Below are 26,169 nucleotides of genomic sequence, written 5' to 3' on the forward strand. Positions count from 1 at the left end.
TGCCAGGGCTCAGAGAAGGCTTTCTTCTACCTGGGGAAGTCTGGGAAGGCTTCCCAGAGGTGGCTGCAGCACTAACTGGAGTCTCGCCACCTGAAGGGCGAATTCACACAGCGAACGAGGAGGGTCACATCTACCACGCTGCTGCACCAGATGTGTTCACACTGCCTGCTGGCACTGGGGCCTGGAGACCACTGGACTGCCCACCTCCGAGAGATGTGGGAAATAATGGGTCCTAACTCTAACTCTGGCAGATCCCCAGCCCCACTTTCTTTGAATATGCCAACCAGACTGGGGCCTCCTTGAAAGCACAGATGTTGTCAAATATAGCTGTGAACCCCCATCATCAACCACCAGCACAGAGCAGACATGCGATACCCACTCACGAAATTCATTTTAGTCTAGGCTGAATATGGGAGGCTGGCACAGGCTGACACTAAGCTTAGCAGCTAGCATTTGCCTTGCAGTTTCCAAAGCACTTTTTCAAACATTTAACTGAAGCTTCACAACACTGAGCTAGGTAGAGCAGGTACTGATGTCCCTATTTTACCGACAAGGAAACTGAGGCCTGAGGTTCCACAGCTAGGAAGTGGGAGAGTCCAAACACCTCTGACTGCTCAGGGTTCACCCCACTGAGGGGTCTCCATGATCCCATGCACAGTCCAGTGAGGCCTTCAAATCTGCCTTCTCCCTAATCTGCATGTGTTTAGCCCTCCAGTGAGAAGGGGAAGTGAAGATGGTGGAGGTAGAGGAAGAAGACCAAGAAAGGAAACTCCAGGGGAAAAGTGGGCTCAGTTTCCCTTCCCTACGGACAAGAGATATCCAAACACAGCCCTGGGTGAGAAAGGTGTTCAGATACCCACACCAGGAAGAAGCCATTATGGAAAACCTAGGGGAGGAAGGAAGAGGGGGCTTAGGCAGAGTGGAAAACTGGGAGCTATCTGGCCTCTCAAACCTCATATTTTTCCTCCTTCTACCCCTGGGACTGAAAACCAAATGCTCAGCTCTGTGGTTTGGGGATGATGTCCAGTTTCCCTCTAAGGGAGGCATACTGTCCATTCATGCATGGACTTCAAGAGAGATCTGGATCCAAGTTCTGGGTCCACCATATACTGGGTAACCTTCGGCAAGTCGCCATCTCTTTGGGCCTCCATTTCTTCTTCTGCAAAACTGGAACAACCCCATACTTTCTTCATGGAGTTCCTGGGAAGAACACGTGGGACTGTGTACATGGAGTACTCAGCACACTGTCAGGCATCCAGTAGGTCCTGGACGAACACTATTATGATTGATCTTTCACCAGCAGCTCCTGGTCATTTGCCTGGTGCCACCCGGAAGGCCTTGCTAACCAAACCCTCTTCTAGCCCAGCCCCCATCCCCCCTCAAGCTTAAGAACTCAGTCTCGCTAATGAAGCTGAACTCTCCTCCCCCCATCCCCCATTCAGAAGTCATTAGCAGGATCTCCGCAATTAGGAACAAATGGCTTATAACGGATGGCATCCGGGGAGGGCGGCTGGGATGGTGGAGAATGAAGCTGTAGCTTTGAGGGCAACAGGGAGCTGCTATGAATAGAAAAACAAGTCTTGGTGCTGTGGGGTCTCTCTCTTGGGACCACACTCCCATTTCTGGTTCTGGGAATTTGGGGTTGGTGGGAGGGGTGGGAAAGGGGTCATTCTCTCTCAGGAAGCCAGGTGTGGGGCTATTCACCAGTCCTTTCAGCAGGCTGGAGGATCCTAGATCTGTGTTGGGGTGCCAGCCTTATTCTGTGTGTGCGCGGGAGGGCAGGGAAGTGATAATCAGGGAGACGAGCTTGAAGGACTGTTGACAATGAGCAGTTGAAGAGCATGGGCCACAGCCCTGGAGAACTGCAAGTATTAGAGGGTATCTAGTCCAGTATTTTTCAAATTGCTGCTCATGGCCCAGCAGTGGGTCATAATATCAATTTAGTGGGTCAAAAATAGGTATTTTCTAGTTCACTGATAGATGGAGAAATAGAGATCCAGAGATGGGCAATGATTTGTCCAACGGGACACAGTGGCAAAAGCAGAACCTGAATGTACCAGACCTGAAACTGGGCTCTGCACAGGGAAGAGACACCAAGCGCTGGCAGGGCAGGACGGAAGAGGTACTAGCAAATTCTGGTTTAATTTGGATTGTGGTGAGGGGCAGCCAAAACAAACTCCAAACTTCCTTTGTCTGCCTCTGGCTGGTTTTGGCAAAACTGGGATTCAGTCTTATCTAAATTGTCTCCATAATTAATTTTCACTGGAAACTGGCTGGATTCAGGAAAAGAATGGACTAGAAGGGTATTTGAGGGTGCTGGCCCACCTCACCCCATTCCAAGCCAGAAAAGCATCCCTAGGAAAGCCTACTACCTTTACCTCCAGAGCCACAGCATGACTATTAATTTAGCAACAATTTAATGAGTGGTTATCAAGCCCTGCAGGGCACTCACAGTGTCCTCAGTACTGGGGACTCAGCGTCTTTGCTTTAACGGGGCTCACATTCTAATGGGCGGAGACAGACACTACACAGACAGACATGCAAACTCTGAGCTGGTGGTGAGTGTCCTGCAAACCCTGGCTGGCTGGCTGGCTGGCTGGCTGGCTGGCTGGCTGGCTCTAGGGTGTGTGGCCAGGGAAGGCCTCTCTGAGGAGACACAGCATTAGGAGGAGGCACTCTTCCAAGGGAGAGTATCTGAGGTGGAGGGAACAGATGGTGCAAGGGCCCTGCCGTGGGAAAAGCTGAGTGCATTATGAATTGAAAAGCCAGTGTGGCCAAGAGAAGAAGTCCCAGAGGTGTGCAGGGGCCAGATTACACAGGGACAATGATTTTTTATTTCATTCTATACTTGAAAAATCGCTGAAGGATTTTGAGTACGAAGTGATATTGTCTTTCAGGGTAGATACTTACTGCTGGTAAACAATGGATGCCAGTAAGTACTCACTGGTTCAAAGTAAAGAAGGGATACCTCTTCATCTACCCCTCAAAATGCAACTCCTCAGGGACCAGAGGATGGAAGAAAGGGGTACAAGGAGGAGGAGTTAGAGATTAGTGGCCCTGACCACTGAAGGAACTGACCTGGGGGGAGGAAAGTTCTTGACCAGCCAGGCTTTGTAACCTCCAGCAAAGAGACATAAAAATGAAATTACACAGAGAAGGGGGACAAGGAAGGTGGGGAGAGGAGACCATAAAACCCCCGAAGTTATTCCGCACCTTTTTCCCTTGGGAAAAAAAAAAAGCTTTTTGGAAAAGGCTGTAAATTTTTTTTACACCAACCTCGTAAAAATGACATCGGCACATTCTCAAATTAGAACCATTAAAATGAAAACCAGCAATGCACAGACACAGACAGGCCCACATGGGTGGGAGACAACTCACATCCTGGGCATACAGCCCTGGTTTCAAGACCCCTTCCCCACCAAGTGCCTTGAAAATGCCTCCTCTCTACAGCGAACTAGTCTCTGGCCTCAGAGAGATGAGAATTTACAGCTGAACTCAACAGCGTGAATGAGGAACTGCGATCCTTCAAAGGGCTCCTTCATTCTCTTCATTCCCTGCACCACTGCTCTCAAACTCAGGCAGGCTTCGCACCAGCAGTGCCCGGCCTTTGCCTGCTTCTAGCGATGATGCAGCCCAGGGCTCATCCAGCTCCTGTAGCCAAAACCAGCTCTGCAGGGTGTCATGAGAAGGACGGCCAGAGTCCTCAGTGCCTGGAAGGAACCCTCTGACCTCCAGCAAGGAGGTGAAATCACCAAGGTGGTGGTGGGTGGCCAAGTGGCGGTGATGCAGAAGTTCCCGTGATCACCTTCCCCATTCTTGGTGGCATTTGGAGATGGCTACCAGACATACATCCCTCCCACCAGTATCTGTGGAGTTCTCTGGAAATGGGTCTGTGCTGAGGTCTGGGTTCTGAGCCACTTCACTCTAGCCACTTCTGCAATGTAGGGTTGGAATGGGGGCAATAGTGAGGGGGGATGCAGTTCTCATCCTGAGATTCCTAGTGGGCCTTCTCAGAATAAAGGTGCTACCCCAGGGGAAAAGCCAGCTCTCCGACTGAGGGTTCCAGGCCAAGTTCTGCCCTGATGAAGTGACCCTAGGATGCAGCCTTCTCCACTTCAATCCTCAAGATAAATCCCTTCTCAGAAGGAACATTTACCTCCCTTCCCCAAATTCTCCTCTGTATCCCCAGTTCTAATCAGCAGGGACAAGAATTCTGCCATGAAGGGGAGGTGAGGGAGGGAAGAAGAGGGATTTCAGAATTCCATATTAGGAGGGAAGCTGGGGGCTCTCCTGCTGGTAGAGTGGGCTGGCTCCTTTTAGTCCCAAGAAAGCAAGGGTCTGCAGATCCCTCCTCCAGGATCCAGTCCCGCCTTCTGCCCTAGCACTACTCCCTCCTAGGGGAATTTTCCAACATAGGAAACAGGGCGGTCTTTGGCTCTCAAGGACCTGGGAGGGGTACAACAAGGGGGATGGTTAAGGCCCTCTCCTGGCCCGGCTCCTCCCACCTCCCACCTGCCCTCCTCTCACTGTGTCCAGGCCAAGGAGAAAAGGGCAGTTTCTGAGTGTTCCCCAGCAGCTGGTATGAACTGGTGTGATGTCCCTAAGCCTCCCCCCTGGTGAGTGCAGGCCCCAACTCTCCTTCCATGCCATGGCTCCTCCACGGGAGGGGCTCATTCTCCAGAAGAAAAAGGAGAATGCAGAAGGTCTGGGACCAGACAGGAAACAGTAGAATCTGGGGCACACAGGCAGCAGTCCTGAAGAGAAATGGGCCCCGGACCTGCAGACGAAAGACAACTGTTGACTCTGTGTGTGTGTGTGTGTGTGTGTGTGTGTGTGTGTGTGTGTGTGTGTGTGTGTGTGTGTCGGGGGAGTGGGGGGTAAATTCACCCTCTGAATCCTCCCCTTCCCCCGCTGTCATCCCTCTAAGTAGCTTGGGCAGAGGAGGGCCAGATGGGGGAGGAAAAGGAAAGAAAAGCCTCTCCCATTCTTCTTCTCCCTTCCCCCAACTGCCTGACATCCCCCCCTTTCTTTGAAGGGGGGTGAGTTAAAAGCCCATTAATGTGCAGAACCCCCCAACCCTTTTGAATCTCCTCACAGGATGTGAACGGGGTGGGATTTGGCCCAGTTGCCATGGCAACTGCGGTGGGAGTTCCCAGACTCTAGGCAACCCTCCCGTGACCCTTGCTGACCTGTCACCCCCACAACCCATGGACAATGGGAGTGCGCGCTCCAGAGGCCTAGGACGCCTTTCGGCATGGCCTCAGCACTGCCGCCAGTGGCTCTGCCTGCCCCCACCCCACCAGCTTGGCCCTCCTGGCCCCAACTTGGCCAGCGCACCCAGACCAGCCCCCAAGACCTCCCCTCCCAAAATCTGGCACACACTTCTCCTAGGCTCCATGGCCCCTATCAGAGAGTGTCCTAAGGGTATTTGTGGGGTGCCTGAGAAAACCCCCACACTGGGAACATTTTCATACAAATGAAATCAGATTAGGATAAAACACAAGGGCAACTTTCAAAGAAAAGAGCCACCCCATAGGGTAAAAATGCAGGGAGGGGCACTGTGGTAGAAGCGTTTGCCTTGGTGAGGGAAGGGACGGATGGGCCGCGGGTGTGTCCACAGTCTAGGGTATTCTTTAAGAGCAGCATGGTGCCCAGTGCAAAATAAGGCTGAAGGTGTGTTTGCAGCTTGACTGACTGCTCCAGAGCCTACTGTACTTCCTGCACCTTCTCCTCAGGGTAGACAGAGTCCTCACAGGGCATAAGACTGCAGACTTGGTGAAAGCTCCAAGGACAGCGTGGAGGTGGTATGGCTCTGTCACTCACCAATGACCGGGCTGAGATGAGGGAGGTGAAAGCTGGGGCCTCAAGGGCTGAAATGGGGCAGCCAGCTAAGGACCCTCTCCCTCTAGTCAGACCTGGCCTGGTTACCCCCCAGCCTCTGTTTAAACAAGCTCCCAGCCTGCTCGTTGCATGGAAACAAGCGCCTGCTCTTGTTCCAAAGTGACGTGGCCACCCTCTTCAGCACTGTTTGTTTCAGCCTAAAGTCCTGTCAGAGGCCTGACTTCTGACTCGCCCCGTTTATCTCTCTCCTCTCTGTCAACTCATTACTCCCAAAGGCCAGGATTGCATTTCCAGGGCTTATTTACTGAGAGCAGAGGGACAAGGACCAACAGACAGACAGACAAAGACAGAGGGGCTTGGAGAGCCACGGAGGGTACGAGGAGAATGGGATCAGCGTGTGGCCCACAGACCCTCTCCCACCCCACTTCCTATCAAGTTTGCAGATGGCGCTAGAGTGGCTACTTAGGACCAGTGGGCAGCATTGCTTCTCTATCACAGAACCCTTTCAGGTTGGAAATGAAATGCTCTCATTTACTCATCAACAGACATTTCCTTAGCACCCACTATGCTCAAGGCCTCGCTGCCTCCATTTCCCACGGCGACTGTGTGATGGAGAACCAGCAAAGGGGCAGGTGTGCTGAGCCCTGAACTAGGAACTGGGAGAGTGAGGTCTACGCAGCCTTTATTGTGCCATCTTGACACGTCAGTGCCTACCTCTGGCTCTCATCTGTGCAATGGGAATAATAATATCCACCTTGCAGGGATGGTGAGACGACACAGCATACGTGAAGGCCCCAAAGCACCAAAGAGACGAAAGGCATTGGTTTGTCCTCTAAGTCCTTTCAGGGTGGGTTGAGAAGGAGCAGGAACCCAAAGGGCCAAGCTGTCTTTCCCAAACTTGTTTATTCTCCAATTACGAACATTTGTTGTTGGGGACCAGAAAATGTTACCCTTGAAACTCCCCCAAAAGCCTCGTTCACACGTTCAGGGTAGAGGAATAGCCCATGGACTATTTCATTTTAATTGAAAATCTTATAATTTTAATTTTGTAAGGTTCTTTTCATAGTTTGGAGCCAAGAAAACCTTTTTTAAGTCTCAAATATGTTCCCTGGCCCTGGGCGCTCTGCCCATAGTGAGCCCAAATGGATAAAACAGCCCTCTGCCTGCCTCCAACTCCCCACCCCAGTTTATTTGTGAAACAGATATAGGATTTTCCAGGACTGTGGGATATTCCCCAAAACAAACAGGAATAACTGGAACGTGGAATATAGATGGGAAAACATGGCTCATGTGCAACGCAGAACCAAGAAACCTGATCAGTACAGACAGTTCTGTCTTTCCCCACCCCAAACATTTCCCCAGTTATCCAGAGAACTGTGTTCGCTCTTCACTTTCAGTAATTTTTTAAAAGAAACTTTCCAGTTTCAGCACTCCCCAACCCCTACCGCATTTAAAATTTTTCATAACTCTGTCTGCACAGTCACAGAGAGGGAAGAGCTGGCCATACAAAATGGGTGGTGTTGGAGATTTCTGGTGGGGTGTGTTTTGCTATTATGTTGGTAAGGGGTAGGATTTTGCCCTTTAACCTTCTGTCTCCAGCAGACGGCACAGACTCTGTGGGTCTCTTCCCCAGGGAACCTGCTTAGGAAGGCTTGGGAGATGCCAGCGAACGCCTGAAGACTATCTCCCTGGGGAAGGGAGTCAGGCCCTTCCCTGCTCTAGCCTCCACTGCTGGCAAGAGAAAGTGATTTTTGAAGTCCTCTGTTCTGTTCACATCCACATCAACAAGTGAGCTGCACGTGCTGCACACCCAAATTGCATCTGATCCCAACAACTCTGTACTTTAGGTGCCAAGGAGGCCAGGGCTCAGGTAGGCTCATGACTTGGTCAAGGTCATGCCACTGGTTAAGGGGCTGGCTGGGACTTAAATCAAGTTTCTTCAATTCCTGCTTTAGCGCTGGCTGACCAGCTCCATGCAGGGGAGTCAGGCTTCTGATGGTGTTGCCTCCAGTCTGACTTCTGGCTCCAACGAATATGATGGGAAAAGGCCCCTTAGGGACAATGAAGTTGGGCTGTGGGAAAAGGAGGACAGAGTCCCAGGGTGAACTTGGGAGAGACGGCAGGGCCATGGAGGCGCACATGAGGGCATTGTGGTACATACATGTGTGCATGCATGAGGCAGTAGTGGGGTACTGAGCGGGAGGTACACGCAGAGCCCTGCTTCTCCCTGTTCCTAGCAGACCCCCACATCCCAAGGGCCAGCACCACCAGCAGTGATTCCAGGAGCAGAGTCAAATCAGAGAAAGAGAATCCCAAGGCCAGGGCTGGCTGGGCAGGTTCTCCTCAACTTGTTGAGCATGACTCTCCTTTTTTCCCCAGGTGGGACCAGGACATGAGGCCCCTGCTCTGTCATCACCCAACCAGATCTAGACCCATTCTAGTGTCTCTAGATCCTCAGAGAGGTTGGTTTTAAACTCCTGAACTCTGCACTTCGGGGTGGAAGAGGAAATAGAAGACACAGAAAGAGGTTCCCAGTTTGAGCCCTAAAAATGGAGGCCTGTCTTTGCCTACCTCTCTTGGCCTTTACCCAGCTGCCTGGGCCTCTCTTCACTGCTTGAAATGGAGGCCCAGGCTGACTCAGGCAGATAATCTTTTGCAACAGAAATAATGTGAAGATCCCCGTGTGCATAGCAACCTCTTAACCCTGTTCATTTAGCTAGTTTCCTAGCCAGTGTGCAGGTGAAAAGTGGAGTGCCCACCAATCCAACATGCCAATCTCAAGCCTGCTGCCCAGGTGTGTGTCTGTCTCTTCTTATTGGCATTTCTGGGACAGTTTCAAGCTTCATGATCTCAGACCTCTGAGTCCCACTTCTCTCTCTTGAAAACGTTGTGGTAGCCCAGGCTCAAGGTGGCCACCAGAATGGGTGGGTGGACAGGGAGTCCTTGGAAGCTGGACTGTCTTAAGAACGGTAAAACGATGCTGCCTGGCAGGGAGTGGTGCTCCAGCAGCCAGGATGAAGTGGAATGCGGCCTAGCGCCCCCTCTCCCACTCCCAGATACCCCAAGGCGCACCAGCTCCTACCTGTTGCTGCTGAAAGTGCAGCAGCTCCGCGGGGCTCATCTCACCATTGCTGTCTGCACCTGTGGTCATGTCCCTGCCCGTGCCACTTGCAGTTGTCCCTGTGGCCCCACCACTGCTGCCATCGGTTTGCCCAGAGAGGCTGCCCACACCATTCTGACCGGATGGAGCCGACCTGATTGTCTCCGAGGCAGATTCCACCATCATGTCGCTCTAGTGGTACCTGGAGGAGGAAGAGAGACCCAGGGGAGAGGCTGAGGCTGAAGGCTGAAAGGGCAGTGACTGCTGACCCCCAAAAACACAACCATCGCCACAGGAGCAGTTGGGCATCTACTCCTTCTCAACTTCCCAGAGGCTGCTCCTGGGATGCCTGATGGAGTGTGGCCCCTCTGGAAGTCCCCCCAGGTGAGGGGCGGCTCCACATCCCCCACCATGTGTTCTTGACTTCTAGGAGACCTCGTGCTGGGGTGGGGAAGGGAGGAGATAAAGCCCTTGCACTGCCCCTCTGGGTGGGGATTTTTTGTCCCAGTTGAGGTTTTGCACTGTTTATAATAATGACATGAAGAAGGGCTCTTTTTTTTTTTTTTTTTTTTTTTTTTGAGACGGAGTCTTGCTCAGTCGCCCAGGCTGGAGCATAGTGGTGCGATCTTGGCTCACTGCAGCCTCCTCCTCTCGAGTTTGAGTGATTCTTCTACCTCAGCCTCCTGAGTAGCTGAGATTACAGGTGACTGCCACCACGCCCAGCTAAATTTTTGTGTGTGTATTTTTAGTAGAGAAGGGGTTTCACCATGTTGGCTAGGCTGTTCTCAAACTCCTGACCTCAGGTGATCTGCCTGCCTCAGCCTCCCAAAATGCTGAGATTATAGGCATAAGCCACAGCGCCCAGCCCCCGTCTGGGTCTTAAACCTACACCAACAAAGCAAAATCAAAAGTTATTCACTAGGAACCCACTAGATTACTGCCTTCCTACCCCCACGTGAAATGGACTTTGTGTTTGCTCCCATCCCAGGCCACAGAAGGTCCAAAGCAACAATTATTCTTTTATAAAAAAGGCTGCCACTTGCCCAGCACCTACTGGGAGCCAGACACTGGTCTTGGGCATGGAGGTGTGCAATGAAGGAAGACCTGGTTCCACTTTCCATCTTCCATTTTAAAGCCCTCAGCCTAGCACCTGGTCAAAAGTAGACACTCAGTAAGGTTAACTCACTCTCCATAGGAACCATGATTTCTCCTCCTGAGAACTGTGGGAGAGAGTTATCACGCCAGTTTTACAGATGGAAAAACTGAAGGTCCAGAGAGTTAGGTTACGTACCCAAGACAAAGAGTCAAGGTCTGGATCCCCTGACCCCAGAAATGCCTCTCAAGGAGTGGCTGAAACATCCTCCGAGAAAGAGATGGTAGGTGTTTGGGATGGCCAGGGCAGTGAGGAGGAGGAGGAGGAGGCCTGAGCTGCTTTTTATAACTCACAGAGGTTACAACAGCTTTTTAAATTTAATTTAATTAATTAATGTATTCATTTTATCTTTTTGAGACACAGTCTCACTCTGTCACCCAGGCTGGAGTGTAGTGGCACAATCTCGGCTCCCTGCAACCTCCGCCTCCCGGGTTCAAGCAATTGTCCTGCCTCAGCCTCCTGAGTGGCTGGGACTATAGTAGGCATGCAACACCATGCCTGACTAATTTTAGTAGAGATGTTGGCCAGGCTGGTCCCGAATTCCTGGCCTCAACTGATCTACCTGCCTCGGCCTCTGAAAGTGCTGGGATTATAGGCATGAATCACTGCACCTGACAAGGTTCCAATACCTTTAGTATGAAAAGCTGTTCTCAAATTCTGGGGGCTCCCCAACTACCTCCAAGTCACAGTCCCTTGAGAAGAACATGGATTTCAGTCAAACAGGTCAGACCATGGTTGGTATCTACTACTGATTTTTGATCCATCTTAAACTCCCCAGCCCTCAGATTCCTTGTCTGTGGTAGGACAATGTTTCTTGGCACCTATGGGAGATTGGTTCCAGGATCCCTGTGGACACCATAATCTCCAGATGCTCAAGCCTCCCAGTTTGTCCTGCAGGACCTGTGGATACAAAAATTGGCCCTCCCTATCTGTGGGTCCTGCATACTGCAAATACTGCATAGTATTTTCCATCTGTGGTGGATTGAATCCACAGATGTGGAACCTGCGGATAAAGAGAGCCAAGTATATTTCATCCCGACCTCCAAGTCTTTTGAGGGGCAAATAAAACATGCACACAGCACCTGACAGCACCCCCAATATTGATCAGTGCCTTCTCCACCCACCCTAATTGTAAGGGTGAGGACATTGAGACCCAAAGAGGTCAAGGACTTGGTCCAGATTGCACAGAGATCATCAAGGGATAGAAGCCACATGAGCATTTAGCAAGGCCCATGGAAGCCAGCCAGTTTCTTTCCTCCTGATTTGATCTCTTTTGGCCTAGGCAGACCCTATAACCACTGGTCTCCCTGACTCAACTGACAGATGAGGGCCTTGTAGGTAACAATGAGAAACTGCAGAAAGAGACTGGACTGTGATTTCTCTAGTTCCTTCCCCCAAGGCAGCAGCTCCCCAAAGCATTTCCTCCCACTCCCAAATTCTCTCCTTTCACTCCAGAAGAACTCTTCTCCCTCACGCTACCAAGCCATTTGCTCAGCTTTCATCCTGGCTGGATGCAGAGTGGGGAGGAGACAGAGAACTGCAAGGGGTCCACAGAAGCCACATCCCTGTTCCTGTGGCCCCTCTTCATCCGTGACTCTGGGTGTCACTGTCCCAGTGAGCCTGAGTGGCCTCCCGGGTGCCCTATATTTGTGAATTTCTCTGTATGTTTCCAAGGGCTTGCTATTCCCCCAACCCAGCTGCTGCTCCACTCCTAAGTTCTGAGAGGAGCTGGGCTGGAGTAAGGGCAGGATGGGAGTGATGGTTCGGAAGAGATTGAGCACTCGGTCTCAGGCCTTAATGGCCATGTCAGCCTGAGGGCTAGTGGCGGTGAAATGATGGATGGGGTGGGCACCATCCTCCACTTGCCACAGCACAGGGCTCCATCATCCTCCCCTGAAATCACCCAGCCAGCAGCACCTTCCCCCACTTGGGCCTGGGCCTCAGTTACATGAGGGGGATGGGGAGACAGCAGGGAGGGGGGCCTCTCCCCCAACCCTGGCTCTGCTGGTGGTGGAAAGCAGCTGCCCGCTCTGATTCCAAGTCTAGCTTCTCTGAGATCTGAGAACTCCTGGGCCCCAGGGGACAAAGACCAGAGCCTCAGGGGTGTGTATGCATGCAAAGGAGAAAGGAAAGAGAATCTGGCAGTTACTTCCCTGGGGTTAGGGAGAGTGGCCCCCTTTCAACGCTCAAGGAATACCATAAAGTTGCAGATCAGACAGTAAGTTTGGAAAAAGAGAAAAAAGGAAGGAGGAGGTTGCAGACAGAGGTACTTCTTTCTTTTCTTCTTATGGGGGGGAGTATAGAGCGACACCCAGTGAACAACATAATTGCTGCAATGTGGTGTATAATAATAGCTATTCAGGGGCTGATCATTCATATTAAACAGGGTGAAGCAAGCCTCTCATTTGCATGCTTGAGATTATATGCATTTGAAAAGTCATTTCCGCAGGGTGTATGAATGGCATTAATTCCCATGTGGCATGCTCTGTCCCCTCCAGGGTCTTTACCCCACTGACACACACCCATACGCCTCTTTCCATGCTCCCGCCCACCTACCAACATACCCCCGAAACCTGCAAGACAGGCACACCCAGGTGCTTTCCGAATTCTCACCTCTGCCCTGAGATAACTGCCCTCCAAGGATGAGCACACCAGCAGCCGCATGTCTCCTGCCCATCTCTCCACAGGGTGCCATGATAGCACCAGGGTGCTCCCTGCACTGTGGGCGAGCAGGCTCTGGGTGCCTGGGACCCAGTCAGCTAGAGACAGGATGGGGTAAGGTGATGGAGGGAGGCCTTGATTATCAGTCCCCTGTAACTACAAGGGTGTGGGGTGTGGAGAAGAAGTCAGTGTCCACAGGAGCCTGAGCCCTGGCTAGGGGAACAGGCAGGGACCTGGGCTCAGCCACACACCACGGAGATTCCTCTGCCTTCCCCTTTCTCTGAGCCTCTATTTCCCATCTCTATATGAACAGGTGGTCTTGAAGGTCTCTTCTCACTCTCAGCCTGGCATATGGACATGAAAACATAGTATTTCAGTGAATACTGGAGGCACTGACGGTCTGCTGGAGTCAGAGCCCGGTCCCTTTCACAGTGGACTCCACCCAGTGTAGACCTGAGCTGCTTCCTCTGGTACCAAGGAGCAAGCTCCAAGAGGTCCTCCTTTCTTCTCCACACACCCCTATCCTCCCAATCCATGCTCCTCCCCCAGCCACCAAGGTCCTCAGCAAGGAGCAGCTGAACACCTGCCGAACAGAAAGGCAGAGACTCTGAGAATTAGACCATCTGGTTTCTAGGCTCAGCTGTGTGACCTTGGGCAAGTCACTGGGGTGCTCTTTCTGCCTCCATACAATAAGGTAGGGGTTGGCCAGGGGTCTAAGGTTCGCTAATACTGGGCTCTTATCCCCCACCCCAGACTTCCCATACCCCTCTCCTACCACATGTCGGGGGCAAACGGAGATAGCACTGGAGGCCGAGTTATCTTGGCAGGTCCAGGATTTGTCTGAGGCTCAGGTCCTGCACTTAGGCAGGACCTAGTCGCCCAACTCGCAGCGTTCCCCGTGGGGGAGCCAGGGCACCTCGGAGCCTGTGTCAGGCCTGGAGGCTCCTGCAGATGCCATCGGAAGGAAGCTAGGTCAAAGCCGCCGCTGCCTCTTCCGCTCTGGGGGAGTCTGCGGGCCGCTGGGGGCTCCCACTTCCCCCGAGGCTCCTGGCTCATCAAAGAACCTGGGCGGGTGAGTGCGCAACAAGGGACGCCCTTGGAACTCGCCGGAGACGGCCCCGTCCCCTCCCTGGCCGGAAGTGATGAGTTCCACCTACCTTGGGGCCAAAGGGGGGACCCATGGGCTGGGGTGCTTTTGGGGAAGGAGAAAAGGGACGGGGAGCCCCACATGCGGAGAAACCTTTTGTGCCTTTTCGCGGGCCCATATGGCATAGCGAGTATTAATTACCGTCGCTTTTTAATTAACAATCGCTTAATCTGAGCCGTAACATTTGCCATGACACCCTGCGCCTCGCCGCGAACCCGCGCCGCCCGCCCTGCCAACTCATCAATTAATTTTTATTGACGTTTTCTTCCCCAAACAGGCACAATACCAGGGTTTTCCAATTAACACCTCTGCGATCTCTAATTAGTGCAATTAACAGACTGATGGATGCCCGGAGTTTACCCGCGGGGGAGGGAGAGAGGGGCGGGGCAGCCCCCAGCGCGCTCCTGGGCGCGCGTCCTGCCGGGAGCACACGTGCACGCGCAGCTGGAGTGGAGATGCGGCCTCAGTTCTTAAGGGATACACGGATGGGGAATGACCACAGGTGGCCCGTACCCAGAGCAATGGTGGCAGTTGGAATTTAAATAAGGTATTGTTTCCAGTTCTCCGGAAACCTATAATCTAGTCTTGGAGATAGCAGGACGCGAACCAGCTGACAGCCTGACCCTGGAAGTTGGTGTCTAGCCCCAGCTCTAACACCAATTTACTACTGAGTGACTTGTGTTTTTAAGGGGGAGGGGGGAGTCTCACTTTGTTGCCCAGGCTGGTCTCCAACTCCTGGGCTCAAGTGATCCTCCCTCCTCAGTCTCCCAAAGTGCTGGGATTACAGGCCTGAGCCGCCGCACCTGGCCTACTGAGTGACTTGGAGCAAGTTGATTCTCCTCTTTTCTCCTCTGTATAATGGGGAGAACTGGACTAGATGTAACCATCTATTTTATAATTTATAATTCCAACAAAGATTAGGAAGCAGACTGCAGTAAGAGGTAAGATTTCTTAAAATACAATAGCACGGAGTAGAAGGTGAGAATGATGGACCACAACATTAAATCAGGGGTTGCAGACCTGAGTGCATCAGAATCACCTTGGAGAGCTTGTTAAAACACAGGTTACTGGGCCCCAGTAGAAGTTTCTAACCCAGTAGGTCTGGAGTGGGCCTGGGAATCTGTATTTCTAAGAAGTTCCCAGGTGATGCTGATGGTGGTTGTCCCAGGCAATGGGGCTCCAATGATGAATACTAACTTTAGTTCTGAGTTTCCTGATGGGCAAAACTAGATGATATATCTGCAAAAGCCATTCAATCATTCAACATGCATTTAGGGCCCCATTAAGTGAAGCACTGGGGATCTACCTGAAGGAAAGTGAAATGTGGGCCCTACTGAACGAGGCAGTGCAGCAGTGTCTTTAGATGCTCTGAGAGCTGTAGGTAAAGGACTCAGCAAGGGCAACTGGTAATGCCGGAGGTCCTAACCCCTTCTCTTTTTTTCTAGATAAAGCTGGCACTTGTTTTTCCTCAAAACAAGTTTCCTAAAAACCAGTGGGGCTTTAGCCATGAACAAAGTCATGCTTCTCTCTCCTCCAGTGGTTGGCCAGGAGCATGTTTCACCAGCAACGACCCTTCATCCATTCATTGGTACGACCAATATTTAAATACCTACAGTGTGCCAGGTTCTGTGTATGCAGACTTCAGCAGAGCAGGACACAGGCCTTGCTCTTGTGGAGCTTATGTTCCCATGAAGAGGGTACAAATGTTAACTAAACACATAAGTAAATGGAGAAGCCTACTAAGTCAGATACATTCTGTCAAGTGTGGGTACAGGAAATAAATGGGGATCTAACATCAGCGGAGAGGGGCAGGGAAAGTCTCCTTTTCCCAGGAAAGGGCATTTATGCTTAGATATGAAGGCTGAGTAGGTATTGGCCAAGCAAAGTATACAATGAATGCAGGGCAAACATATGCAAAGGCCTTTATTTTACAAAAGAAGGGTCATCAGTTTCAGAGTTTTCCAGAACTAAAAGTCTTTGAAATACATACATTTCTAGATTATATAAAAAGACACACATGTGGATACCAGAGCACAAGGATGTCTTCTAGTTCCTTCTTTCTCTGTTTCTTTCTAGCTATCCTGCTATATCTTACCTGTGTCAAGAGATATAAAACAGAGGGCTTTTCAGAGCAATGAGCCCTGGCCCTAGAAGTTTAACTGCAGGATGCTTCCCAATCCAAAGTCCCAGGGACTAGCCTCCCCCATTCAGCCCTGGCCCCAGAGGCCCAGTGGCTTCTGGCTTCAGGCTCCAGGTGAGGGGAGGGCTCCAGGGCAGTGGCCACTTGGGGCTTCTGGCTTACTTAGCCAACCACTCATTTGCCAGATGACCTGCTAACCCTTCCTGGCTTCTTATTACCTTTGTGACATTCTGGACTGAGGTCACCAGTCTGAGCCTTGGTTTCCTTATCTGTAATGTGAGGTTAATGCCAATACATTTTCCTTCCAGGGTTGCAGTGATATCAAATAAGACACACTGCATGAGGAAGACATTTAGAGAAGGGTAGTTACTATAATTATGGGGGTCCAGAAAGTCCTGCTACAACCTACCTCTGAGTGGGCTATGGTTTAAAAATTGATCCCACCCTGCTCTCCCAGCCCTTGGGTCAGCACTTGAAGAAAGTGAGGCAAGACCCATGGGTTAGAATGTGGCTATAGCTCCAAAATAGGTCCTGAAGCCAGAGCTGGGTGATGTGAGTCATGCACTGCTTGGCTCCCTGATCATGCCAGCAGTTTCTCTCCCCAAGCACATGGGACTCTGTGAGTTCCAGAGTAGGCTTAATCCCTCTCCAAGCCCCTGCCCTCCTTTGGCACTCCTCATTGTGTGGGTCAGAGGCAGGCACCCTGGGCTTCCCTCTGTACCCCTACCTCTGTCTGAGTTCCTGGCCTGGGAGTCTCCCTAAATGACTGTGATATCCTAGAAGCCACCTACCTCAACTCTAGGGACCATTCAAGGCCTCTCAGCACACTTCGGTGCTCAGAGGAGCTCAGTACAAGTGGCAGGGCAAAGACATTCCTATCTGAAAGCCTCCAACAAAGCCTTCGATTTGGAAGGTGAAGCTGCCATCCTGTGCTGTCTGTTCCAGGTCCTCTCCCAAGTTCCAACTAACTTTGTTTCTGAATCCTAAAAGTAAGAGACATCCTGGTAGAAAATTTTGAAAAAAAGGAAAAAAAAAAATAGAGTACTCATAATCCTACCCCATAGAGATCTAGCCCTTTGGGATATACAGCCTTTCCAGTCAATCCACTCTCACTCTCTTTTGGCATATAAACATCAAAAAAGTGAAATTGGGGTCATAATCTGTACATGGTTTGAATTTTCTTCTTTTTCCACTCATCACTTACTATCATAAGCATTTCCACATGCCATCAAATATCTTAAGCAAGTTTCTAATGGTCACACAGTTGCCTGAATGGGCCGCATGTTCCAGAATGTATTGAGCCAATCCCCTAGAATTGGACATCGAGGCTGTTAGCCATGTTTTACTATGACTCTGCAGTAAACACCTTTATGGGAACAGGATACTCTACATTTTTGACTATTTGCCTAGGATACATGTTTAGAAGGTGGAACTGTATATTTTTAAGGTTCTTGATATATTCATTCCCAAATTGATGCCCATAAAATTCATACCAATTTTGTCCAATTCTCCTTTAGCAAGGCAGCCACATCTCATAAGACTCTCGGGCCCTAACCTCTTTAGTGATTTCCCTCAATTCTCCTCAGCTCCTTCTCCAGGAGATTCTCAGAGCCTGAATAAGGCATTCGCAACTCAACACTATAGGCCCTGTCAAGTCTGGGTGAGTTCCCTAAGGTCAGAGTGGGGCAGGGAGCCTTCACCTGCAGCTGATACTGAGCACAATGGGCACTGGGGTTGGGGCAAATGGAGGTGAGTAAAACGGAGACCTTGCTTTTGCAGGGCTTGAAATGGAGAGAGGAGAGACTAATGGGCAGGTAAGCTTTCCTTCTAAACATCAGAATCATCTGGGGAGCTTTAAAAAAACAAACCAACCAACCCATACCTATGGCCCACCCTAAGTCAATTAAATCGCACTCTTCAGGGAATTGGACCCAGGCGTGGATTTTTAAAAAAGCTTTCCAAGCATTCTAAATTCCCAGTGCAGCCAGGATTGAGAACTTCCATCTTACACAACACACACAGCTTTACAAATGTTATGTTAGATACTGGGGACCATGGAGCCTGGAGGGAGTAAGGGGTGCTCCGGAAAGGCTTTCTGTAGGAGGTGGCTTCTGAGCTGAGCCATGATGCAGCAAGGCCTTGGCACACAATTTGTGAATATATTTTATTGTTAAAAACTATTCGACTGCCAGGCGCGGTGGCTCACGCCTATAATCCCAGCACTTTGGGAGGCTGAGGCGAGCAGATCACAAGGTCGGGAGATCGAGACCATCCTGGCTAACACGGTGAAACCCCATCTCCTAAAAATACAAAAAATTAGCCAGGCGTGGTGGTGGGTGGGAGAATGGCATGAACCCAGGAGGCGGAGCTTGCAGTGAGTGCCACTGCATTCCATCCTGGGCAGTGGCAGACGGCGACACTGCACTCCATGGGAGAATGGCATGAACCCAGGAGGCGGAGCTTGCAGTGAGTGCCACTGTACTCCATCCTGGGCAGTGGCAGACGGCGACACTGCACTCCATCCTGGGCAACAGAGAGAGACTCCATTTCAAAAAAAAAAAAACAAAAAACAAAACCTTCAATTCACAGAGTCTGCAAGAGTGCTTTTCTACAGCCTCTCCCTCCTCTCTCCCCCCATGCAATTTTGCGCTCATTTTGACAGAGGATGGAACCACACTTCAAAGATGCCAAAGACTTGACAAGGTTACCTGACTGCTAAGTGGCTGAGCCAAACTGAAACCAGGTGGCTCTTCTGACTCCTAAACCAGTGCTCTTCTCCGCGTCCTAACTCCCCGAGTCGCTCTGGAATCCAAGCCTTCCCTCACCCCTACCACCACCCTCCAGCTCACCTTTTACTGGCTCCAGCCCTGAAACGCTCCCACAGGCCCTGGCAAGGTGGCCTCCCTCAATACCCCTTCCTACTACACAGACCAAAAAAAAAAAAGAATTAACAATAAAGGGGGAAAAAAAGAAAGAGAACCAAAGATCCCACTCCATCTCATTAAGAAAGTAAACATAAGAGCCATCTAAGTGTCTAATTAAGCTTCTAATTAGTCCCTGCTTGTTACTAATGCAAATTAGATTACTCCGCTTAACTACAGCATGTCCACAACACCCTTGTTAATTGCGGCCTTTTGAAATTAAATTACTCCCTAATTAGCATATCAAAGCCATTGATTCGGAGCTGGGAAAGATGAGGGCAAGAGGAGCCGAATGCCAAGTTTGGTTAATCAGAGACGGCTAATTAAATAGTGACGTCTTACGTGGGGGGCCTGCTGGTTAAGGGGTAGGGGCAACTCGCCCAGGGCCTGAATGGCCATCTGGAGCCTGGTTCTGGTAGTGCCTTTGGCACCAGGGTTTCCTGTGGGCACAGGAGGGGCTCTAGTGGGCCTGGGACAAACCACTGAGTACGGCCATTTCTGGGCCTCTGGCTGTTCTGCCCAGCCTGCTCCAGACATGCCTTGGCCCCTCCCTTCATTTCCCCAGATGTAGGGGGCAAGTGATAACTTTATTATAGAGGGGCTCACCCTGTCAGGGATGGGCTGGTTTCATCTTGAAACAGGCCCCCGGAGACACAAGGGCTTATGGTAAGAAGACCTAACCTCTATGGTAGAAAGAAGGGAAAAAGAAACACCCACCACCATCACTTTTTTTTTTTTTTTGAGACAGGGTCTCACTCTGTGTGGCTCAGACTGGAGTGCAGTGGCGCGATCTCGGCTCACTCACGGCAACCTCTGCCTCTTTGGCTTAAGTGAACCTCTGGTCTCAGCCTCCCGAGTAGCTGGGACTACAGTCACACGCCACCACACCCTAATTTTGTATTTTTTTTGTAGAAAGGGAATTTCACCATATTGCCCAGGCTGGTCTCAAACTCCTGAGCTCAAGCGATCCTCCCACTTTGGCCTCCCAAGTGCTGGGATTACAGGCATAAGCCACTGCGCCCATCCCACCATCAGTTATTAAGTAGCTGCGTGGGAGTAAGATTTGGGTCACGGTGTCCTTATAGGTCCTCTCTGAGCTCTTCTTGTACACTTCTTGTACAGACCCTGCAGAGTCTTTTTTTTTTTTTTTTTTCTGGAGACAGAGTCTCAGTCTGTGGCCCAGGCTAACGTGCAGTGGCACAATCTCGGCTCACTGCAACCTCCACCTCCCGGGTTCAAGCAATTCTCCTGCCTCAGCCTCCTGAGTAGCTGGGACTACAGGTGCCTGCCACCACGCCCGGGTAACTTTTGTATTTTTAGTAGAGACGGGGTTTCACCATGTTGGCCAGGATGGTCTTGAACCACTGATCTCTGCCTCGGCCTCCCAAAAATGCTGGGATTACAGGCGTGAGCCACCGTGCCTGGCCAGACCCTGCAGAGTCTTTCAGACACTGTCCCCCACTAGATTTTCCTTGAGGAATACTGGGGACAGGTGAATCTCCACGTCAAAACTGCTAACCAAAATGCCCTCAGGGGCTAGGCTGGTCACTTAGGAGGCCAGGTGAGGAGGGCACAAGGAGGCAGGTGTCACTCAATCCCAGTCCATCCTTTCCACACAGAAATGTAGGTTCAGTGTTGACAGGGCTTGGGTTTTTCAAAAGGAGCTGAAGTGGGGATATTTATGTGAAATTTACCATTGTAATGAACTGTGTATGGGTCAATAAAACTCAGCAGGGATGAAGTTAGTCCATTTGTGACCTCAGCCCTTACGGCCAGCATTTCAGAAATGCAAGTTCCAGTTAACTGTGACTCAGGGCAAGTCAGGTAACCTCTCTGGGCCCAGGTCCTTCACCTATCAAATGAGAGTGATCATTACCACTGCTTGGAGAATCTTTCAGGGTTGTTGTGGGGATAAGAACAAGGAGGTATGTGAAACTGCAAAACACAGTTCCTCAGTCAGGGCCTGGTGACTACCTAGCTCTACCTGCCACAACGCCCTCCCAGGTTTCCTAATAGGGATGTCCTGTTAGAACTTTCGTCCCCCATCTTCCATGCAGGGGGCAGACCAAGGGCTTCCAAGTGTCCTTGAAAATGCTGAGGGCTTGTTCCTGCAGATACCTGACCTGACTGTTGGGAGGCTTGGAGGTACCACACACCTGTGCCCTCTGCCCTGCATTTAATGGATCAGCTCTGGAAGGGGCAACAGTTTCTGAATGGCAAAATCCTGAGGGTTAAAAGGTCCCTAGCTTGGTCCTTCTATACCTCCCCTGTTCCCAACTAGGGTGGAGTCTGTTCCCAGCTCTTCCTCCTTCCCCTAGTCCTGCTCTCTAAGTTTCTCACCAGTAGCCCCCGGAGCCCACAGGATCTCGGCCAAATTCCCCAAGGGTGAGATTCTGTTTACTTAAGGAGAGATCAGACAGGGTCCAGGGGAGGGGAAGTCCTCCTGCCCCCACCCCAGAAAGGGCAAATCCCAGCCAGTATCCAGTCCATGGGTATCCATCCAAGCCAAACTGGGCAAAGAGGCACAGAGCAGTGGTTTTATTTTAGAAAATAAGTGCAATTAAAAGAAAGGTGGAAGAAAAGGAATGGGGGAGGGGAAGGCTGCCCTGGTGTGAGGGGGAGGGGGGACGGCGGCGCACAAGGGCCAAGCTGAAGCCCGCCTCGCCTCGCGGAGCTCTCTCCCAACGAGATTCAATTAATTGATAACACGAGGCATCAAATTAATTTCTGGAGGATGTGAGATTCTGATGAAGGGAAATCTCGTCGATGGGGATCGGGCGGGAGGAGGCAGGCAGCACCCCTTTTAATCGGGCTCCACTGCCTAATTGGGAAGGAGGAGACTTGCAAGGGTCGTGGTGTCCCCTGCCCCGAGCTCCACAGCTCCCCTTTCAGGAAGGACCCATGGAAGCAGTAGGCTCCCGACGCCCTTGGAACAAAGAGGGTGTGCATTGAGACCTTCAGGTCTCTTCTTGCCTGGCTCCCAACCCACAGCTTCAGGATGGTGAGCCCGAGGACGTGGGGCTGCAGGCACCCTCTTCACCCACTGTACAGTTAGGAAAACTGAGGCCCAGAGAGAAGACGGGTCATGCCTAAGGCCGAAGAGTGAGTTAGGAAGTCGGCAGCAGTTGGCTTACCAGGGCCCCTCACGATGTACCCGTGTGGGTCCGGGCCATTTAGGCCCAGACCCACGAAATCATCTCTGACCACAATGGGTGGGCAGCCCTCTCTGTGGCTAAAAACTGCCATGCTGCCTGAGCCGTCCCCTCTTCCAGTGTTTCCGGATCCCCAGCTGCCGGCCCGAGCTGGCCCAGCTGCAGTTATTTTCTCTGTGTCAGGTGAGTGCCGAAAAGCCCTTGTGTTACATCACTGTGCTCAGGTCTCAGACATGCAGAAGCTTCCAGCAACCGGAACTGATGCGCTCAGTTAAAAAGGTAAAAGCTCACTGGGGGAACAATCCAAAGCGAGTGCTCAGCTGGGGAGGGGGATCAGGTAGCTCTGGCTCTCTGGGAAAGAAAGCTCAGAGGCTTCCTGAAGGAGGGATTCTCTCAGTGCACCAACTCTACACCCTGTGCATGGCCTGACTGTCCAGCTTCTCCAGCTCCCATCCAGAGACGCAGCCTCAAAAAGCCTGGCGCTTTGCTCCGAGTGCTCACAGCTGCAGCCCCTCGCTGGGTCTCCCACAAATCCTGACGTTTCATATCTCCCCAAAACTTGCCCCAGTGCACCCCTTCCTTCCAGGATGCGGATGTGCACCTGCAGGGGAACCCCGAAGGAAAGGAGGAAGTGCACCGCCACCCTCTTTTGGAGCAACTTCTTTAGGCCTGAGTCTCCACAGAAATGTTCTCCTAGAAAAGTAAAGCCAGCCGGGAATGGAATCCAAGGAAGCTCCGCTGAGGAGATGAGAACGGAAACCACCTCAACCTCCCACCCTCTGCCTCCCCACCGCCCGGTTTCATTTCACACAGGGAGGCCCTCCTAAGGGCCCTCTGGGCAGCAGACATGTCCTGTCTCAGCTGGGGGTTTCAGGACCCACGCCGGCTCAGGTGGCCAGTGCCCACAGATCTGTGCTCCATCCCTTGCTCCATTTCTGATTTTCCAAGTTGCACGCAAGTCACCCCTTCTCTGGGTCCCTTGTGCTGTGCCCTTCACCACCCTGGCCTCCAGCACACAGTAGGCGCTCCACAGTGTTCTCCACAGTGTTCACAGGATGGATACAACTACTGAGTCCCTGGCTCCATTCCCTAAGCCACCTCGCCTTCAAGTTGCCAGCATTTTGCCACCCCTTTCCTGCTAGTTACCTTCTGCTCCCACCAGTCCTGACTACCTTAACAAATGCCTAATGGTCTCTATTCTACATACTGTTAGTCTGAGAAAAACCCACCATGTCGCCCCACTTTCCATTTACATGGTAGCCTGGGTCACAGACCATCAGAACTGCAGCAGGAAAGGAAACACCATTTACCTCTATCTTGCACTATCAACTGGCTCCACCCACCATCAGGCCTGGCTGTGGAGGCTCCAGTTGGCCAGAGGATGGGGCCCAGGGAGGTGGGCAGAGCAGCTGGGATTCAGGGCACAGGCGGTTGTATGGCTACCGTCCAGACGGGAAAGGAAGGTGCAGGGCTGTGCCAGAGGGACAGTCGGGAAAACACCCTGGTCTCAGGAGGGATCCTGGGACCAGGATCAAGGCAAGGAGGGCATTCGCCAGGCCCAGGCCTGCCCAGCCCGGGCGACACACCACAGCAACACTGACTCCACGGCCCAACACTGGCAGCCCTGTCCAGATGTGTACCTTTTGTGCCAGGAGCTCTTGTTTTCTAGCTCAGGCAGGTGTGCCCTGCGTCCAGGCTCTGCAAGGGCCCAGGAGCAACATCTCACAAGATCATAGCATCCGAAGTGGCAGAATTTGGAGGAAAGAGGGTTCCTGCTGTGATCCTGGCTTGGTGGAACTGGCAGTGGGCTGAAGGTGTATATTTCCACAGAGAATCCTGGGAGGCAACGCTGAAGGGAGCCAATAACTTCAGGCTCAAGGGGAGTTTCCTTTTGCTTCTTTGAGATGATCCATTCAGTGATAGCTCCCAAACTGGTCTGAGACTTGCTGCCAAAATCTTCCATAAGGATGTGTAGGCTAGGGTTTCCAAACCCTAAAAATCTCCCTTTCTGGAGAGAGGGGTTATCAGTCATTTTTCCTCTTCGCGTTCTAGGGAATTCTCTCTCCCATTTATGTGTCTCTCACAAGAACCTCAGGAGTGCCTGGGGAATGGGGAATGCTCCAAGGTTGTGTGCAGGTGGAAACACCAGATTCCGAACCTATAGTCCCCCTCCCCGCTTAAAGGGAAAAGAGAAAGGTGGCCTTCACACTAGAAGGCAGGCGGCCTAGGCCAAGCTTGTGGAGGAGGGGGAGGAGTGGCAGCTCCTCCCATCCCTTCCTTTCTCCCTTCACTACAGCATAGGCTCAAGCCCTACTGGTTGTACTGGGAGTCGAGGACCCCGTATTTTAGTTCCAGCTCTGCTACCATGTAGCCGTGTAACCTCGGACAAGTTGCCTCTTCTCTCTGGACTTCATTTTCCCAACCATAAAATGAAGATTAATACTTCAGTATTTCCATATTCAATCAACGTGTGGCCTGGCAGTGCTAGCAAATTATTAATAAAAGTCATCCCTTGATCAGTACTACCATGTGCCCAGCACCGTGCTAGGTACTTGACATCTGCTTTCTCATTCGACTCCCAAACGGAATCTCTAAGGTGGGTATTATTGACCTACTTTACAATGTAAGAAAATTGAGGTTCGAAGAGCTTAATTAAGTTCCCCAGAGTCCCATCTCTACTGCCAAGTCCCAAAGCCTTTTCCACTCTGACACATGTTCTGCCCTGGGGAGGCCTCAGTTCCTTGCTCTGGGTTCCAGAGTTCTAGAACCAAATCTGAGGAGGCCATTCCAGCCAACGGAGCCTCAGAGTCCTGTCAAAAATAGTACCTGCCCTGCCTTGGTCTGGGGAAGCTGGATCGTGGTAAGATCTGCAAGAAGGGAAACTGTGAGGAGTTTCTTGGATGGAAGAAATTATTATTTCACACAGTGTAGGCTATTCAAGAAGTAAAGACATTGTGCCTGCTTAGGATGGGACTGGGGGGCTTGCACTGTGGCTAGAGAGACACAAAACCGCCAAGGCAGTGGAGTAGGAAGGGTTAAGATGCAGGGAGGGCTTCCTGGGGAGACGACCCTTCCCTCCCCTTGCACCTCACACCTCTCCTCTGAAACAGACACCCTGTTCCCATCCTTCTCTCCCCGATGTGACATCTTACCTGTCTCTCCTACCCCAACAATCTGAGATCCAGAGAGCAGACTCCAGCCTTCACTGCTTGGGTACCCCAGTACTCAGCCTGGGACCTGCCCAGGCAGAGTAGGGGCTCAGCAAACATTTGGGGGAATTACTGAATCAAAAGCAAGACTTCCTCTCCCAGTCCCTCTACTTCCCTCCCACCAAGGAAGAGGTATGTTTGGGGTAGGGGCCCGGCAGGATATGCACATTCCTGGCAAGAAGCGACCTACCTGCCTACAGCCAGAAACGAAGGTTTTGGCTCTAAAGGCAGAGGAAGGGGGCTGGGGGTGTCCAGGTGTGAGGAGGGTCCCTACACGGAAAGGGACAGGAGCAGGTCCCTTTGTAAGTGGTACCCGTTGCAAGTGCTCTGGCCCTGGCGTTCTCCAGCACTGGGGGGTCAGGTCTTTCTCTCCCCAGGGCTCAGGGTTCCCCAACTCTGTAACTCCTGGGAAACCTGCCCAGGACAGGGAGAAGCACAGAAAACCCCACCCAGGCGCCCAGCCCTTAGTGCCAGGAGAGGTTACCACGGTCTCCCAAACTTAGTAGCAAGGCTGGAGCCAGGATAAAGTGGGTCCTGAGGGTCCCCCAGGAGAGATTCAGCACTCACCCTGGCCCTGGGTGTGGAGGCTGGGAGGGGGCAACCACAAAGCCACCTCTTCCCCTTGCCACTTTGCCCCACTGACTAGAGTGTGAGTGACTCCCCCAACTCAGTTTTCGGAGAGTCTGAGATTGAAAGCGCACCATGGGAGCCAACAATTAATTGTCCAGGTACCAAGAGCAGAGCCTCAGTATCCTCCCTCCAGCCACCAGGTAACAGAGCCCCAAAACCCTGAGGCAAAAGTTTCTCAAGTTGAAAAAAAAAAAAAAAAAAAAAAAAAAGGCCTT

General features: G+C 51.6%; 1 protein-coding gene across 4 annotated transcripts in view; it reads right to left on the reverse strand.

The window, feature by feature from the left end:
• LOC105489623 (forkhead box P4) overlaps window positions 1-26,169 on the reverse strand; it is a 54,070-nt gene that overhangs the window by 25,604 nt on the left and 2,297 nt on the right. For all 4 annotated transcript variants that reach the window (XM_011754591.2, XM_011754594.2, XM_011754590.2 and 1 more), the window contains exon 2: window positions 8,924-9,143. In XM_011754591.2, coding sequence (XP_011752893.1) covers window positions 8,924-9,127 — 204 coding nt within the window. In that variant the 5' untranslated portion in view covers window positions 9,128-9,143. The remainder of the gene's footprint in view (window positions 1-8,923; window positions 9,144-26,169) is intronic.

Source organism: Macaca nemestrina, chromosome 5, assembly GCF_043159975.1.
Source record: "Macaca nemestrina isolate mMacNem1 chromosome 5, mMacNem.hap1, whole genome shotgun sequence".
In the NCBI taxonomy this organism is placed as follows: domain Eukaryota; kingdom Metazoa; phylum Chordata; class Mammalia; order Primates; family Cercopithecidae; genus Macaca; species Macaca nemestrina.